The sequence below is a fragment of the Callionymus lyra genome, chromosome 1 (assembly GCF_982586985.1).
Source record: "Callionymus lyra chromosome 1, fCalLyr1.hap1.1, whole genome shotgun sequence".
Classification (NCBI taxonomy): domain Eukaryota; kingdom Metazoa; phylum Chordata; class Actinopteri; order Syngnathiformes; family Callionymidae; genus Callionymus; species Callionymus lyra.
Window position 1 is genome coordinate 53,522,871 of NC_141818.1, and position 17,897 is coordinate 53,540,767.

General features: G+C 38.9%; 1 protein-coding gene across 5 annotated transcripts in view; it reads left to right on the forward strand.

Moving 5' to 3' along the window:
- Nucleotides 1–15,112, forward strand: part of slc4a4a (solute carrier family 4 member 4a) — a 66,627-nt gene extending 51,515 nt beyond the window's left edge. For 4 of the 5 annotated variants that reach the window (XM_087812979.1, XM_087812962.1, XM_087812971.1 and 1 more), the window contains 9 exons: nt 3,156–3,317; nt 4,020–4,198; nt 5,679–5,751; nt 7,511–7,579; nt 7,644–7,817; nt 7,892–8,041; nt 8,145–8,238; nt 11,677–11,756; nt 14,367–14,502. In XM_087812979.1, the coding sequence (XP_087669105.1) occupies nt 3,156–3,317; nt 4,020–4,198; nt 5,679–5,751; nt 7,511–7,579; nt 7,644–7,817; nt 7,892–8,041; nt 8,145–8,238; nt 11,677–11,720 (945 nt within the window). In that variant the 3' untranslated portion in view covers nt 11,721–11,756; nt 14,367–14,502. Of the gene's footprint in view, nt 1–3,155; nt 3,318–4,019; nt 4,199–5,678; nt 5,752–7,510; nt 7,580–7,643; nt 7,818–7,891; nt 8,042–8,144; nt 8,239–11,676; nt 11,757–14,366 lie in introns of all 5 variants that reach the window. The other variant, XM_087812996.1, reaches the window with a different exon arrangement.
- The last annotated feature ends 2,785 nt before the right edge of the window (nt 15,113–17,897 follow it).

Consider the following 17,897-nt stretch of genomic DNA (forward strand, 5'->3'; position numbering starts at 1 on the left):
ATACACTTAAGCCCCGCCCACTTAAGACGCCCTGTTTCAGCTGAGAAGAAGTCTTGTATGAGCAGCCACGCCCACTCTGCTCTGATTGGTCACAAAACACGAGTTGCATTCAAGGACTCACGTAAATTTCAAACTCACCCCTAAAACTCCTGTTTTGTCCATTAAAAACTAATAATAAAAATAAGGTTTGTTGTTTAATGTACACGTTAGAAAAACACCTAAAGGCAGAAATAATTCTCGTCATGTTTACATAAATATATATTTAGTTTATTAACATGTTCTTCACTGATGTAGATCTTCTAGAGACACCTGCGCCAGAGTGATGTCACCATGTTTACATAAATATATATTTAGTTTATTAACATGTTCTTCACTGATGTAGATCTTCTAGAGACACCTGCACCAGAGTGATGTCACCATGTTTACATAAATATATATTTAGTTTATTAACATGTTCTTCACTGATGTAGATCTTCTAGAGACACCTGCGCCAGAGTGATGTCACCATGTTTACATAAATATATATTTAGTTTATTAACATGTTCTTCACTGATGTAGATCTTCTAGAGACTCCTGCACCAGAGTGATCTCACCATGTTTACATAAATATATATTTAGTTTATTAACATGTTCTTCACTGATGTAGATCTTCTAGAGACACCTGCACCAGAGTGATGTCATCATGTTTACATAAATATATATTTATTAACATGTTCTTCACTGATGTAGATCTTCTAGAGACACCTGCGCCAGAGTGATGTCACCATGTTTACATAAATATATATTTAGTTTATTAACATGTTCTTCACTGATGTAGATCTTCTAGAGACTCCTACACCAGAGTGATGTCACCATGTTTACATAAATATATAATTAGTTTATTAACATGTTCTTCACTGATGTAGATCTTCTAGAGACACCTGCGCCAGAGTGATGTCACCATGTTTACATAAATATATATTTAGTTTATTAACATGTTCTTCACTGATGTAGATCTTCTAGAGACACCTGCACCAGAGTGATGTCACCATGTTTACATAAATATATATTTAGTTTATTAACATGTTCTTCACTGATGTAGATCTTCTAGAGACACCTGCGCCAGAGTGATGTCACCATGTTTACATAAATATATATTTAGTTTATTAACATGTTCTTCACTGATGTAGATCTTCTAGAGACACCTGCGCCAGAGTGATGTCACCATGTTTACATAAATATATATTTAGTTTATTAACATGTTCTTCACTGATGTAGATCTTCTAGAGACACCTGCGCCAGAGTGATGTCACCATGTTTACATAAATATATATTTAGTTTATTAACATGTTCTTCACTGATGTAGATCTTCTAGAGACACCTGCGCCAGAGTGATGTCACCATGTTTACATAAATATATATTTAGTTTATTAACATGTTCTTCACTGATGTAGATCTTCTAGAGACACCTGCGCCAGAGTGATGTCACCATGTTTACATAAATATATATTTATTTATTAACATGTTCTTCACTGATGTAGATCTTCTAGAGACACCTGCGCCAGAGTGATGTCACCATGTTTACATAAATATATATTTAGTTTATTAACATGTTCTTCACTGATGTAGATCTTCTAGAGACACCTGCGCCAGAGTGATGTCACCATGTTTACATAAATATATATTAGTTTATTAACATGTTCTTCACTGATGTAGATCTTCTAGAGACACCTGCGCCAGAGTGATGTCACCATGATTACATAAATATATATTTAGTTTATTAACATGTTCTTCACTGATGTAGATCTTCTAGAGACACCTGCGCCAGAGTGATGTCACCATGTTTACATAAATATATATTTAGTTTATTAACATGTTCTTCACTGATGTAGATCTTCTAGAGACACCTGCACCAGAGTGATGTCACCATGTTTACATAAATATATATTTAGTTTATTAACATGTTCTTCACTGATGTAGATCTTCTAGAGACACCTGCACCAGAGTGATGTCACCATGTTTACATAAATATATATTTATTTATTAACATGTTCTTCACTGATGTAGATCTTCTAGAGACACCTGCACCAGAGTGATGTCACCATGTTTACATAAATATATATTTATTAACATGTTCTTCACTGATGTAGATCTTCTAGAGACACCTGCGCCAGAGTGATGTCACCATGTTTACATAAATATATATTTAGTTTATTAACATGTTCTTCACTGATGTAGATCTTCTAGAGACACCTGCGCCAGAGTGATATCACCATGTTTACATAAATATATAATTAGTTTATTAACATGTTCTTCACTGATGTAGATCTTCTAGAGACACCTGCGCCAGAGTGATGTCACCATGTTTACATAAATATATATTTAGTTTATTAACATGTTCTTCACTGATGTAGATCTTCTAGAGACACCTGCGCCAGAGTGATGTCACCATGTTTACATAAATATATATTTATTAACATGTTCTTCACTGATGTAGATCTTCTAGAGACACCTGCGCCAGAGTGATGTCACAATGTTTCATTTAAACCGTGATCTCGTTTGATTTCAGATGAGAACTTTATTAAGTAATAACTTCATAACAACGTCCTGATGAATGAACTACTGCATTTTGAAGACTTCAAGATTTACAACATGTGAATAAATCAGGAGAACTTTAACACTTGTTTTATCTCAGGGTCAAGGTGACCCGAAGGCTCGAAACTCTGACTCTGGTTCACCTAGACCCTGAGATAACACAAGGGATACTACAAACACATTTGTTTTCGGGCCTTCGGGTCACCTTGACCCAGAGATAACTTGTACTATAGTTGTTGACATAGATAAATCTTCCTTATCTTATTTTAAACTCTTTATATTTAAAAATATATAAATAATAATAATTATTTGTATTACAGCATTACCTGTATATAAACACACTGCATGTCTATCTTCTCTTTTATTGTGAAAATATTTATTTAAAAAAATTAACCTGATTTGTGTAGTAATTTAAGAATAATGTAAATGTATTCCTCATTAGAGTGAATAGTCATCTAATTAATTGAGCTTGTGTTTCCTCTCTGTGGTTCAAATCCTGCCCAACATCGAACGCTGGTGCGGATTATAAACCACGGCTCTGTGAGTAATCGATGTGAATCTTTTATGTTCCTGCTGTGCAGCCGACCAGCCCTCATCGGGGTTGGTTCGTTCCGCCGTTCGGAGGAAACCCCTGGTGGGTTTACCTGGCGTCTTCTCTGCCCGCTCTGCTGGTCACCATCCTGATCTTCATGGACCAACAGATCACCGCCGTCATCGTCAACAGGAAGGAGCACAAGCTGAAGGTGAAGGAACACAAGACGGTTTCTAAACAAATGTACACTTTTATGTTAATTACAGACTTTTATTCTCAATTTAACAAGAATCTATCAATAAACAAATCCTGAAAAGATTAAGTTTCATATTAGAAATGTTACCTTTGATCTCTGGTAAAAAAGGTGATCTTCTAAGATCGAAGGAAAACTGAAGGTTCTCACCAACTTTTATCTAGATGGATGGATGGATCTCAGGAGGGAAAACTTGAGCTTGAACTGAACCTATGACAAGGAGCTCATTCGAAGCATAAACAAAGTTAAAGTGATGTTATTTACAAACAAAAACAAAGTTAAAGTTATGTTATTTACAAACAAAAACAAAGTTAAAGTTATATTATTTACAAACAAAAACAAAGTTAAAGTTATATTATTTTCAAAGCCGTCATAGTGTATTTCATTACATTCATGACCTCATCAGTTTCATCCTTCATTCATCAATAAAAGTCTGGAAACACAACATTCATCAACTGCTATAAACCGGGACATTTTGCCACGTTTAGCAAGTGCTCATGGGAAATGTAGTCTCCCGTCTAAACACTACCACTTTAGTCCACTGGTGTCGCTCCGCTTCAAATCACATAGAGCTGCTTTCAGCTATTTTAGTATCTTTTTACAATAATCTGACAATGTATCGTTAAAAATGTTCTTGTTTGAAAAATGTTCTGGTGACAGAAAGGAGCCGGGTACCATCTGGATCTGTTCTGGGTGGCGGTTCTGATGGTGGTCTGCTCGTTCATGGGTCTTCCCTGGTACGTCGCGGCCACCGTCATCTCCATCGCTCACATCGACAGCTTGAAGATGGAGACGGAAACGTCGGCTCCCGGAGAGCAACCCAAGTTCCTGGGCGTCAGGTGAGAACACGGGTCGCCCCGAACCCACAGAATCAAACGTGTCGAACTGAGAGGTCGACTCGTCGCGCGTGATGTTGTGAGATTGTGTGGCAAAGAAGAGTGAAAGGTGTGTTTAGGAACATAGATTTGATGTTCAATGAAGATAAGAATTAAGATATTTTGAGGATCCAAAGATAAAAAGACAATATCGTAACGAGACTTAAATATACGTTTCGTTCTGATCTTGATTTAGTCGTCTAAAGAATGTTGGGCCCTCGTGCGGTTGAGATTGACCCCCTGAACGAGATAGATAAAAAGAAAAAAACATTAATTCAATTTTCCTTTCATTCCAAAATAATCTCAAATTCACTTTCTCTGGTTTTTAGCCTTTTTAGGAAAGTTGGAGATCAAAGGGAATATTTTACCATCAAAGAAAACCTCGTCAAGATTACAAGAATAAATTGTTGAGATGGATGGATGGATGGATGGATGGATGGATGGATGGATGGATGGATGGATGGATGGATGGATGGATGGATGGATGGATGGATGGATGGATGGATGGATGGATGGATGGATGGATGGATGGATGGATGGATGGATGGATGGATGGAAGGATGGATGGATGGTGGCATGGATGGATGAATGGATGGATGGAAGGATGGATGGATGGATGGATGGATGATGGATGGATGAATGGATGGATGGATGGATGGATGGATGGTGGCATGGATGGATGAATGGATGGATGGAAGGATGGATGGATGGATGGATGAATGGATGGATGGATGGATGGATGGATGGATGGATGAATGGATGGATGGAAGGATGGATGGATGAATGGATGGATGGAAGGATGGATGGATGAATGGATGGATGGATGGATAGATAGGTGCAAATAAAAAGAGCAAAGAGGTAACAAAAAGCAAATATAAAGAATAAAGAGCAAAGACATAACGAAGCACAAATAAAAAAAACAATGTGCAAATAGAAAGAACAAAGTTCAAAGAGGGAACAAACAGCATACATCAAAGGAAGTAACACAAAGACCTAAAAGGATAGAAACATAGAATCTAATTGAGGTCTCGATTATATATATATATATATATATATATATATATATATATATATATATATATTTTGTTTCTTCTGTCTGTTCATCGATTCAAGAATAGGTTCTTATAATATGCTTTTTTTTTCACACTTTAATAGCCATAAATATGAATATTTATAATCATTGAAATAACTTTACATTTCATCATCGGTTATAAACAATTGTGTCATAGCAGCGAGAAAAACAAGTGCTGGAGATCAGTCTCTATTGTAACTGTTGTAAGTGCATATTACTGGTGGCTTCACTCGCCCCTGATGTTTCAGCTGCGAGCTGAACCAACAAGCCGTCAACCTGAGGGTCAACATCAACTCTGACCTCATGCATGTTGGAAACATCATGGGTCGCTGTCGTCTGACATTGAGGACGTCTTGTGTTTGTGGTTCGCAGAGAACAGCGAGTCACAGGCGTGGCTGTCTTCCTGCTCACCGGCCTGTCTGTCTTCATGTCGCCCATTTTGAAGGTAAACACTCGCGTGACGCCATTTGTCGTGATGTCGATGATCGTGTTTGTAGCGTCGGTGACATCTGTGTTTCTGAACTGACAGGTGGATCGTGTTTCATGTGGACTTATATGCACCATAATGTGGATTATTTAGGCAAATTTATTATATTTTTATGTTTATTTTAGGGGTTTGAGAAAATATTGACACACCAATATATCACAATACTGTAGCAATATTTAACATCACTGGATCGATTTAGTTTTCTTTTCTAATTATTATTATGTCTTTGCTTTTAAATCACATTTTATTTTCATAATAGTTATTTTATGGTTTACATTTCAATAGATTGTGTATAAAATAATTCATTTCTTTTAATGATTATACATATTATGATAATCAAGTGGTTCAATTTTGTGTTGCAATTAAACATCCGGCCGCTTGATGGCAGCAGAGTCAAGTACTGGACAATACTACACATATATACTTGTTACTACACTATCACTACACCAGAGTCAAGTACTGGACAATACTACACATATATACTTGTTACTACACTATCACAACACCAGAGTCAAGTACTGGACAATACTACACATATATACTTGTTACTACACTATCACTACACCAGAGTCAAGTACTGGACAATACTACACATATATACTTGTTACTACACTATCACAACACCAGAGTCAAGTACTGGACAATACTACACATATATACTTGTTACTACACTATCACAACACCAGAGTCAAGTACTGGACAATATTACACATATATACTTGTTACTACACTATCACAACACCAGAGTCAAGTACTGGACAATATTACACATATATACTTGTTACTACACTATCACAACACCAGAGTCAAGTACTGGACAATACTACACCTATATACTTGTTACTACACTATCACAACACCAGAGTCAAGTACTGAACAATACTACACATATATACTTGTTACTACACTATCACAACACCAGAGTCAAGTACTGGACAATATTACACCTATATACTTGTTACTACACTATCACAACACCAGAGTCAAGTACTGGACAATACTACACCTATATACTTGTTACTACACTATCACAACACCAGAGTCAAGTACTGGACAATACTACACATATATACTTGTTACTACACTATCACAACACCAGAGTCAAGTACTGGACAATACTACACCTATATACTTGTTACTACACTATCACAACACCAGAGTCAAGTACTGGACAATATTACACATATATACTTGTTACTACACTATCACAACACCAGAGTCAAGTACTGGACAATACTACACATATATACTTGTTACTACACTATCACAGCACCAGAGTCAAGTACTGGACAATACTACACATATATACTTGTTACTACACTATCACAACACCAGAGTCAAGTACTGGACAATACTACACATATATACTTGTTACTACACTATCACAACACCAGAGTCAAGTACTGGACAATACTACACATATATACTTGTTACTACACTATCACAACACCAGAGTCAAGTACTGGACAATACTACACATATATACTTGTTACTACACTATCACAACACCAGAGTCAAGTACTGGACAATACTACACATATATACTTGTTACTACACTATCACAACACCAGAGTCAAGTACTGGACAATACTACACATATATACTTGTTTCTACAGAATCGCAATACATCATAAAACATCGTATTGTTGCTCTTGTATCAACACATTCTTGAAGATACAATTTCAATGTTTGTTGACTGTGTTTTTTTAATCGCCAGTTCATCCCGATGCCAGTACTGTACGGAGTATTCTTGTACATGGGAGTAGCGTCGCTCAACGGTGTCCAGGTTGGTGTCGTAAAAAAATGACTCAAATAAAATGAAGATTATTAATATATATTTTTCCGTCCAGTTCATGGATCGTCTGAAGCTGCTGCTGATGCCGGCCAAACATCAGCCCGACCTGGTCTACCTGAGACACGTTCCTCTCAGGAAAGTCCACCTCTTCACCTTCTTGCAGATCCTGTGTCTGGCCCTGCTCTGGATCCTCAAGTCCACGGTGGCCGCCATCATCTTCCCAGTGATGGTGAGACGAAAGAAACGTCTTTTGTGTCCATCCATAGAACAGCTTTAAACACTCTCTGGGACTCTTGTCCTCAGATCCTGGCTCTGGTCGCGGTCAGGAAGGGGATGGACTACATGTTCTCGCAGCATGACCTGGGCTTCCTGGACGATGTGATCCCGGAGAAGGACAAGAAGAAGAAGGAGGACGACAAGAAGAGAGGGAGCGTGGACAGCGACGTGGAAGACGTAAGCGACACATCCGTTGATCTCCAACCATGGACTGGTCCTGGTCCTGGTCCAGCTGCCAGAGGATCCGCTCTGAGGACCTGTGTTTGTTTGTTTCCCGCAGTCTGACTATCCTTACATTGACAATGTTCCCAGCATTAAAATCCCTCTGGACATGATGGAGCAAGAACCCTTTTTAGGTGATAAGGCCTCGGACAGTGAGTAGAATCCGACGCATGAACTCTCCTCCTCCGCCTGATGCCACCAAACTTTTCTTCTCATTTCATCTTTCAGTTTTTTTTCAGCCGTTCCATGAATGTTGTCAAACTTTTCCTGCATGAAGCAAAAACTAATGTTTCTTTCTCCGCATGATGCAAACTAACATTTCTTCTGTTTCCCGGTTTCGTTTTTTTTCAGCTTCTTAAGTCAATTCTAACACAAACTAAATCTACTTCAGACACGTGTCTGTCAATCATTTCATGATCCATGAGTCGAAAATACCTGTTAATCGTTTGTTCGTATCCAGTGAAATATGGGAATCTGAGCAAATGTTGGATTCGAAGGCTCGAAGTTAAACTTTTAACTCAAACTATTGTGAGGGACAAAAACTATTGTGAGGGACCAGAAACTATTGTGAGGGACCAGAAGCTTTCGTGAGGGACAAAAAACTATCGTGAGGGACCTAAAACTATTGTGAGGGACCTAAAACTATTGTGAGGGACCTAAAACTATTGTGAGGGACCAGAAACTATTGTGAGGGACCTAAAACTATTGTGAGGGACCAGAAACTATTGTGAGGGACCAGAAACTATTGTGAGGGACCAGAAACTATTGTGAGGGACCAAATACTATCGTGAGGGACCAGAAGCTTTCGTGAGGGACAAAAAACTATCGTGAGGGACCTAAAACTATTGTGAGGGACCTAAAACTATTGTGAGGGACCTAAAACTATTGTGAGGGACCAGAAACTATTGTGAGGGACCAGAAACTATTGTGAGGGACCAGAAACTATTGTGAGGGACCAGAAACTATTGTGAGGGACCTAAAACTATTGTGAGGGACCAGAAACTATTGTGAGGGACCTAAAACTATTGTGAGGGACCAGAAACTATTGTGAGGGACCTAAAACTATTGTGAGGGACCAGAAACTATTGTGAGGGACCTAAAACTATTGTGAGGGACCAGAAACTATTGTGAGGGACCTAAAACTATTGTGAGGAACCTGAAACTATTGTGAGGGACCAGAAACTATTGTGAGGGACCAGAAACTATCGTGAGGGACCTAAAACTATTGTGAGGGACCTAAAACTATTGTGAGGGACCAGAAGCTTTCGTGAGGGACAAAAAACTATCGCGAGGGACCAAATACTATCGTGAGGGACCAGAAGCTTTCGTGAGGGACAAAAAACTATCGTGAGGGACCTGAAACTATTGTGAGGGACCTAAAGCTATTGTGAGGGACCTAAAACTATTGTGAGGGACCAGAAGCTTTCGTGAGGGACCAAATACTATCGTGAGGGACCAGAAGCTTTCGTGAGGGACAAAAAACTATCGTGAGGGACCTAAAACTATTGTGAGGGACCTAAAACTATTGTGAGGGACCAGAAGCTTTCGTGAGGGACAAAAAACAATCGCGAGGGACCAAATACTATCGTGAGGGACCAGAAGCTTTCGTGAGGGACAAAAAACTATCGTGAGAGACCTGAAACTATTGTGAGGGACCTAAAACTATTGTGAGGGACCAGAAGCTTTCGTGAGGGACAAAAAACTATCGCGAGGGACCAAATACTATTGTGAGGGACCAGAAGCTTTCGTGAGGGACAAAAAACTATCGCGAGGGACCAAATACTATCGTGAGGGACCAGAAGCTTTCGTGAGGGACAAAAAACTATCGCGAGGGACCAAATACTATTGTGAGGGACCAGAAACTATTGTGAGGGACCAGAAACTATTGTGAGGGACCAGAAACTATTGTGAGGGACCAAATACTATTGTGAGGGACCAGAAACTATTGTGAGGGACCAGAAACTATTGTGAGGGACCAGAAACTATCGCGAGGGACCAAATACTATTGTGAGGGACCAGAAACTATTGTGAGGGACCAGAAACTATTGTGAGGGACCAGAAACTATTGTGAGGGACCAAATACTATTGTGAGGGACCAGAAACTATTGTGAGGGACCAAATACTATTGTGAGGGACCAGAAACTATTGTGAGGGACCAGAAACTATTGTGAGGGACCAAATACTATTGTGAGGGACCAGAAACTATTGTGAGGGACCAGAAACTATTGTGAGGGACCAGAAACTATTGTGAGGGACCAGAAACTATTGTGAGGGACCAGAAACTATTGTGAGGGACCAGAAACTATTGTGAGGGACCTGAAACTATTGTGAGGGACCAGAAACTATTGTGAGGGACCAGAAACTATTGTGAGGGACCAAATACTATTGTGAGGGACCAGAAACTATTGTGAGGGACCAGAAACTATTGTGAGGGACCAGAGACTATTGTGAGGGACCAGAAACTATTGTGAGGGACCAAATACTATTGTGAGGGACCAGAAACTATTGTGAGGGACCAGAAACTATTGTGAGGGACCAAATACTATTGTGAGGGACCAGAAACTATCTTGAGGGACCAGAAACTATTGTGAGGGACCAGAAACTATTGTGAGGGACCAGAAACTATTGTGAGGGACCAAATACTATTGTGAGGGACCAGAAACTATTGTGAGGGACCAGAAACTATTGTGAGGGACCAGAAACTATTGTGAGGGACCAGAAACTATTGTGAGGGACCAGAAACTATTGTGAGGGACCAGAAACTATTGTGAGGGACCAGAAACTATTGTGAGGGACCTGAAACTATTGTGAGGGACCAGAAACTATTGTGAGGGACCTGAAACTATTGTGAGGGACCAGAAACTATTGTGAGGGACCAGAAACTATTGTGAGGGACCAGAAACTATTGTGAGGGGGCTTATGTGTAACATAATTGTGTGTAACATACTTGTGTGTAACATACTTGTGTAACATACTTGTGTGTAACATACTTGTGTAACATACTTGTGTGTAACATACTTTTGTGTAACATACTTGTGTAACATACTTTTGTGTAACATACTTGTGTAACATACTTTTGTGTAACATACTTGTGTAACATGTGTGTAACATACTTATGTGTAACATACTTGTGTAACATGTGTGTAACATACTTATGTGTAACATACTTGTGTAACATGTGTGTAACATACTTGTGTAACATGTGTGTAACATACTTGTGTAACATGTGTGTAACATACTTGTGTAACATGTGTGTAACATACTTATGTGTAACATACTTGTGTAACATGTGTGTAACATACTTATGTGTAACATACTTGTGTAACATGTGTGTAACATACTTGTGTAACATGTGTGTAACATACTTATGTGTAACATACTTGTGTAACATGTGTGTCACATACTTGTGTAACATGTGTGTAACATACTTGTGTAACATGTGTGTAACATACTTGTGTAACATGTGTGTAACATACTTGTGTAACATGTGTGTAACATACTTGTGTAACATGTGTGTAACATACTTGTGTAACATGTGTGTAACATACATGTGTGTAACATGTGTGTAACATACTTTTGTTCCTCCACAGGAGAAAAGTCCACTTCGCTCCTTGAACGACACACATCGTGCTGAGCAGCTTCACTACTATGAATCCAGCTACCTGTCCAGGTACGTCTTCACACTGCAGACGATACAAATGCATTAGATTTATTAGTATTTATTTATGGTCAAATATTTTTAATAATAAAGAAGCTTTTTCTCTATATATTGCATACAATCAACTTTTTTATCTCGTCTCATTTGACTTAGAAAACACATTGAAAGTGTTAATATGATGGATATGAAGTTGAAGCGACAACTTTAGATCCTCCTGCTCAGATCTTCATGAGAAAATCACGTTTATGTCTCGTGATGCGTTCGAGGTCCAGGCGTGGAAAGAGATTATTCATCAGATCGTATCTGACCAGGTCGAGGATCAGAGTCGGTCGAGGATCAGAGTCGGTCGAGGATCAGAGTCGGTCGAGGATCAGAGTCGGTCGAGGATCAGAGTCGGTCGAGGATCAGAGTCGGTCGAGGATCAGAGTCGGTCGAGGATCAGAGTCGGTCGAGGATCAGAGTCGGTCGAGGATCAGAGTCGGTCGAGGATCAGAGTCGGTCGAGGATCAGAGTCGGTCGAGGATCAGAGTCGGTCGAGGATCAGAGTCGGTGGAGGATCAGAGTCGGTCGAGGATCAGAGTCAGTCGAGGATCAGAGTCAGTCGAGGATCAGAGTCAGTCGTCGAGTCCGAGTCGGTCGAGGATCAGAGTCAGTCGAGGATCAGAGTCGGTCGAGGATCAGAGTCGGTCGAGGATCAGAGTCGGTCGAGGATCAGAGTCGGTCGAGGATCAGAGTCGGTCGAGGATCAGAGTCGGTCGAGGATCAGAGTCAGTCGAGGATCAGAGTCGGTCGAGGATCAGAGTCAGTCGAGGATCAGAGTCAGTCGAGGATCAGAGTCGGTCGAGGATCAGAGTCGGTCGAGGATCAGAGTCAGTCGAGGATCAGAGTCGGTCGAGGATCAGAGTCAGTCGAGGATCAGAGTCGGTCGAGGATCAGAGTCGATCGAGGATCAGAGTCGGTCGAGGATCAGAGTCGGTCGAGGATCAGAGTCGGTCGAGGATCAGAGTCGGTCGAGGATCAGAGTCGGTCGAGGATCAGAGTCGGTCGAGGATCAGAGTCAGTCGAGGATCAGAGTCGGTCGAGGATCAGAGTCAGTCGAGGATCAGAGTCGGTCGAGGATCAGAGTCGGTCGAGGATCAGAGTCGGTCGAGGATCAGAGTCGGTCGAGGATCAGAGTCGGTCGAGGATCAGAGTCGGTCGAGGATCAGAGTCGGTCGAGGATCAGAGTCGGTCGAGGATCAGAGTCAGTCGAGGATCAGAGTCGGTCGAGGATCAGAGTCAGTCGAGGATCAGAGTCAGTCGAGGATCAGAGTCGGTCGAGGATCAGAGTCAGTCGAGGATCAGAGTCGGTCGAGGATCAGAGTCGGTCGAGGATCAGAGTCGGTCGAGGATCAGAGTCGGTCGAGGATCAGAGTCAGTCGAGGATCAGAGTCAGTCAAGGATCAGAGTCAGTCGAGGATCAGAGTCAGTCAAGGATCAGAGTCAGTCAAGGATCAGAGTCAGTCGAGGATCAGAGTCGGTCGAGGATCAGAGTCGGTCGAGGATCAGAGTCAGTCGAGGATCAGAGTCGGAGGCGACGTTTGGAAATCAGGCGCCAGAGAATTTTTGCCATTCTTATATAAATGAATATAATTGAACATAATTATATATTTTTTTATCATGTTATTGTTTTAATCCTCATTTTTCACTTCATCAAAAGCTAACCCAAAGACCGGTCCGGGTACAACATGCGGCCCTTTGGTTGTATTTATGAGGCCCTCGTGAGATCAAAGACTGTGTAGAAAGTAACACATTTATTTTGTATTAATATCTATTGTTCATTATCGTTCTCTAAATATAACTATAGGATTTTTGTTTATAACATAAAACAAATAAATTACAATACAATTTGAGAAGATAACATTTAAGCAAATTTAGCCTGATTTTATATTTTTCGCTCCATTTTTTTTCCACTTACTATATACTTCGATACACTTTGCGTAATTTTCGCAACAATTTTCGGAGGAAACTGAATTTGACTCCCTCTCTTGGTCGAACAAATAGAACTTAAAGCCGAAAATATATCCAAAAATCTGCTTTAAAATCTGTTGGAGTCGACTGTATCCTCTCGTCCTCAGTCATCACCGGTAAAATTGCAGGTTTTCATTCTTCCCTTAGGATGACGGCTGCTGTCATCTAGTGGCCGGAAGTTCAATTGCAACATGAAAATGAAAAAAAACCCTGTTAATAGTTTTCTAAATTGATTCTAAATAAAATTAAATAATTGTATTTTACTTAAACTAGAGTGACTATAAATGGTTCAAACATATATTTGATCAAAATAAAATATGATTTGAAAGCCAAACAAAAACATACATTAAAATGGATACAGTGATGTTTAATGTGGATATATTATGTAAATAAATAAAGATCTATCAGTGAATTGATTTGTTTTTCTCACACCACTAACAGGAAGTTGTGGCCCCTGAGGAACTGAATGGCCCCTGGTTTAAAAACCCTTCAACCAAAGCTAATCTTGTTTTTCCTCAAATCACCCAAAAAAACTGCAGTTCTGGCCACGAATTGAAAGGAAAAGACAAGTTTAAAGTTATTATTCTGTTCTGTCCACGTCTGTGTTCTCAGCCCGGAGACGAGTCCCATGAAGTCTGTGCCTCAGATCCGGATCGACATGGACCCCGACGACCCCGACGACCCCGACGACCCCGACGACAACTTCTACTGGAGAAGCAAAGGCTCAGAAACATCCTTGTAGGGACGACAAACTTTTGTTTCTTTTCCTTCACTCCACTCGTAACAACTCTTTCTATGCAACGTAGCCACTGACCACTGCGAACATCTGAGCACGGAGTCCCATCTTTTGTTTTTATACCAATATATCATCTGTGTGTTTTTATATCAATCAAACTATTATTCTAATGATAATTTCCTGTAGCAGGAAAGTTGTTTTTTATTATTACTCTCTAGCTCTACCTCTGACCTTAGATCTGAAGCTCATCAGCAAGTATTTGATTGTTCGTACAATAGCGTGTGATTCAGACGGTCCTAGATATGTTGGATTAATATATAACAACCCGCAGAATCGTTTCCATCTTCTAATGTGTGCTTTTTAATTTAAACACTTTTTTAAAAATGTTTTTATGATGATTCTTTTTCTCTACGTTTGATTTTCTTCGGCCAAACTGAGCTTCATATCATTTCTTTGCTTTGCTGCACAAACTTAACTTAACCTTAAGTGGCTTATGATAGATCATGTGTGATAACCACGGGGGGCGAGGGGTTAATCCGTGAAATCTTTTATGCTGCGACACTATTTGGGCCACAATGTCAACCGATGTTGGATTTATTAAATAACAAAAATTCTAAATAAACTCTTGCTTTGTGTTTTGTTTTGTTTTTAATTGGCGATGAACAAGAAATACCTTCTTTTTTTTCATAAATACACATTAAATTATACTTTTTCTGAGAAAAATACAAACATATTTATTTTTAAATGACGAACCTTTGTAATAAAGTAAAGTTTCTATTAAAATAGGTCGTAAACACGGAATTATAATAATAATTGAAAGAAATATTTAAACAAACGCGTCACTACTTCATTTTTTAAAGTTACTGTTTGGCTTGGAGTTTATCTTTGCTGCCATCTAGCGACCTTACCTGTATATTACAAGCAGTGGTAACGTTGCGTAGACTTTTGATGATTTATATTGAAAAATGAATGAAAAAAAACTATATATACTGTATATATATATGATAGATATAGCTATAGTAAATATAGTTTAAAATAAAATAATATAGATAAGTATAATAGATATATCTCGTTTTTTATTTGAAAAAAAAAAATCTATATATAATTATTGATATTAGAATGAATTGGATATTAAATCATTAATAATGTAGACTAAAATATAAAATGTATATATTTGTGTCCGTATAAATCATAAAAGTATTTATTAAAAGTTAAAAACCTTTCAGACAATACATGGATCACATATAAATACACTACATTTGTTAATATTCATCATTATGTGCTAAAGAATATGAAATAAAGCCACCTTTAGAATATTAATTTTAAAAAAAAGAAGGTAATTTTCATCAAAACAATTGATTGATGTACTTTGATTGTACATGATTTAAATATACATATTCAATATTGTTCGTCAATATAAATAATAAAATAAATTGTTAAGATATTCAACAAATACGGATTTAACAACATATATAAAGACATTTATAAAATTAAATATTCTCCTAAAAAAACATCCTTATTATATATTTGAGCGATTTTCCAGACCAGGGTCACAAAGCGCTTAAACAATCAAATAAATACCATAATGGATACAAAAAAATACAAATGAACAAAATTAAAACCTTGAAACAACATCTTCCAGTTATTTTATAGTTTAGTCACGATGTCCATCAACAGATTGTACCTGGAAACACAGTAAAAAAGGTCCTTTAAAACATCTCTTTATGTGACATTTGTATATAATTCTGAATATATAAGATTATGTTTTAATGATAAAAGCCTGTAAAATGTTGATTTAATGAAAGTGACGTCATAGATATTAATTCAAATATTGACTGAAATAATCAGACGATCAGTGTCTGCGAACAATTGCTATCATTACCGAGATCATCTGATGCGATCAGTTCTGCAGATTAAAGAATCTTTTCAAGGCTCGTTGCTGTGAAAACAAAAAAGATCAAGAGCTTAATAGAGAGACGAGGAAGTACAACAAACCGCCGCTAGGTGGCGACACAGAGCTGCTGAGACAGTTTAGTGAATGAACGCGTGACAAGTGTGTGTGTGTGTATGTGTGTGTGTGTGTGTATGTGTGTGTGTTCATGGGGGGGTTGTGTGGGTGCGTGTGTGTATGAGTGTGTGTTTGTGTGGGTGTGTGTGGGGGGGGTTGTGTGTGTTTGTATGGGGATTGGGGGGTTGTGTGTGTGTTCGTGTTTGTGTGTGGCTACATGTTTGTGTTTTGTTTTCATCTGAGGTAGTGAATATGTGTTGATGTGTTGATGAAACAGCTGATGAGGTTTCATGAAACACTTACTTTACTCATTGAAATACAACTAAATCTCAGTTTGAAAGTGACGCCAGTTTTTTTTTCGTTTTTAATTAGAAGTTAAAGCGCCACATATTATAAGACACTGTATCACGATACCTCGCGATACAGTGTCTTATAATCATGAAGCCTCTTCAACACATTACTGAGTGTAAATGTTTTACTTATGTGGGGATTTTGTGTTCCGTATAGTTACAGTAAAGTTGTAATTTCCTTACACTTACGACCTTCAGACTTCTAAGTCCTAACCAGAACTTTTGGTGACACCCTGTAGCGATTATGAAGCTTCACGAAGCCTCATTTTCAGAGCCACATAGATGTTCCCAGAATGAACACTATATGGAGTTTGGTTCAGAAAGTGCTTCACATTTGGGATCATAGCGATGCTTAGAAGGTGTTGACGACGAGGCTTTGTGAAGCTTCATCAGCCTGTGACTAGTAAACAGTAGCAACAGGTTGATGAGACATCGCGATACAGTGTCACCACTAGATGTCAGCGCTTCATAACCGGACTCTCATAATGGAATGACTTTGTTTTTAAACTGAGAGCGACATCTAGTGGCCATGAAAGACAAAGACACTGTATCACGACACACCATCAGTGTTTTTTTCGTGAAGCCTTGTCAACGCATAGACGAGGCTTCGCGAAACATTCACAAGACGCCACAAATACACAATAGTCGCCGATAAACCTCTGTACACATTACTGAGTGTAAATGTTTTACTTACGACCTTCAAACTTCCAAGTCCCAGCAAGAACTTTTGGTGACACCCTGTAGCGATTAAGGAGCTTCACGAAGCCTCATTTTCAGAGCCAGGTAGATGTTCCCAGAATGAAAAATATATGGAGTTTCCTTCAGAAATTGCTTCACATTTGAGATCATAGCGACGAGGCTTTGTGAAGCTTCATCAGCCCGTGACTAGTAAAGAGTAGCAACAGGTTGATGAGGCATCGTGATACAGTGTCGTCGTTTTGAAAACACCACTAGATGTAAGTGCTTCATATCCGGATTCTAATAATTGATTGACTTTGTTTTTAAACTGAGAGCGACATCTAGTGGCCGTGAAAGATAAAAGACACCGT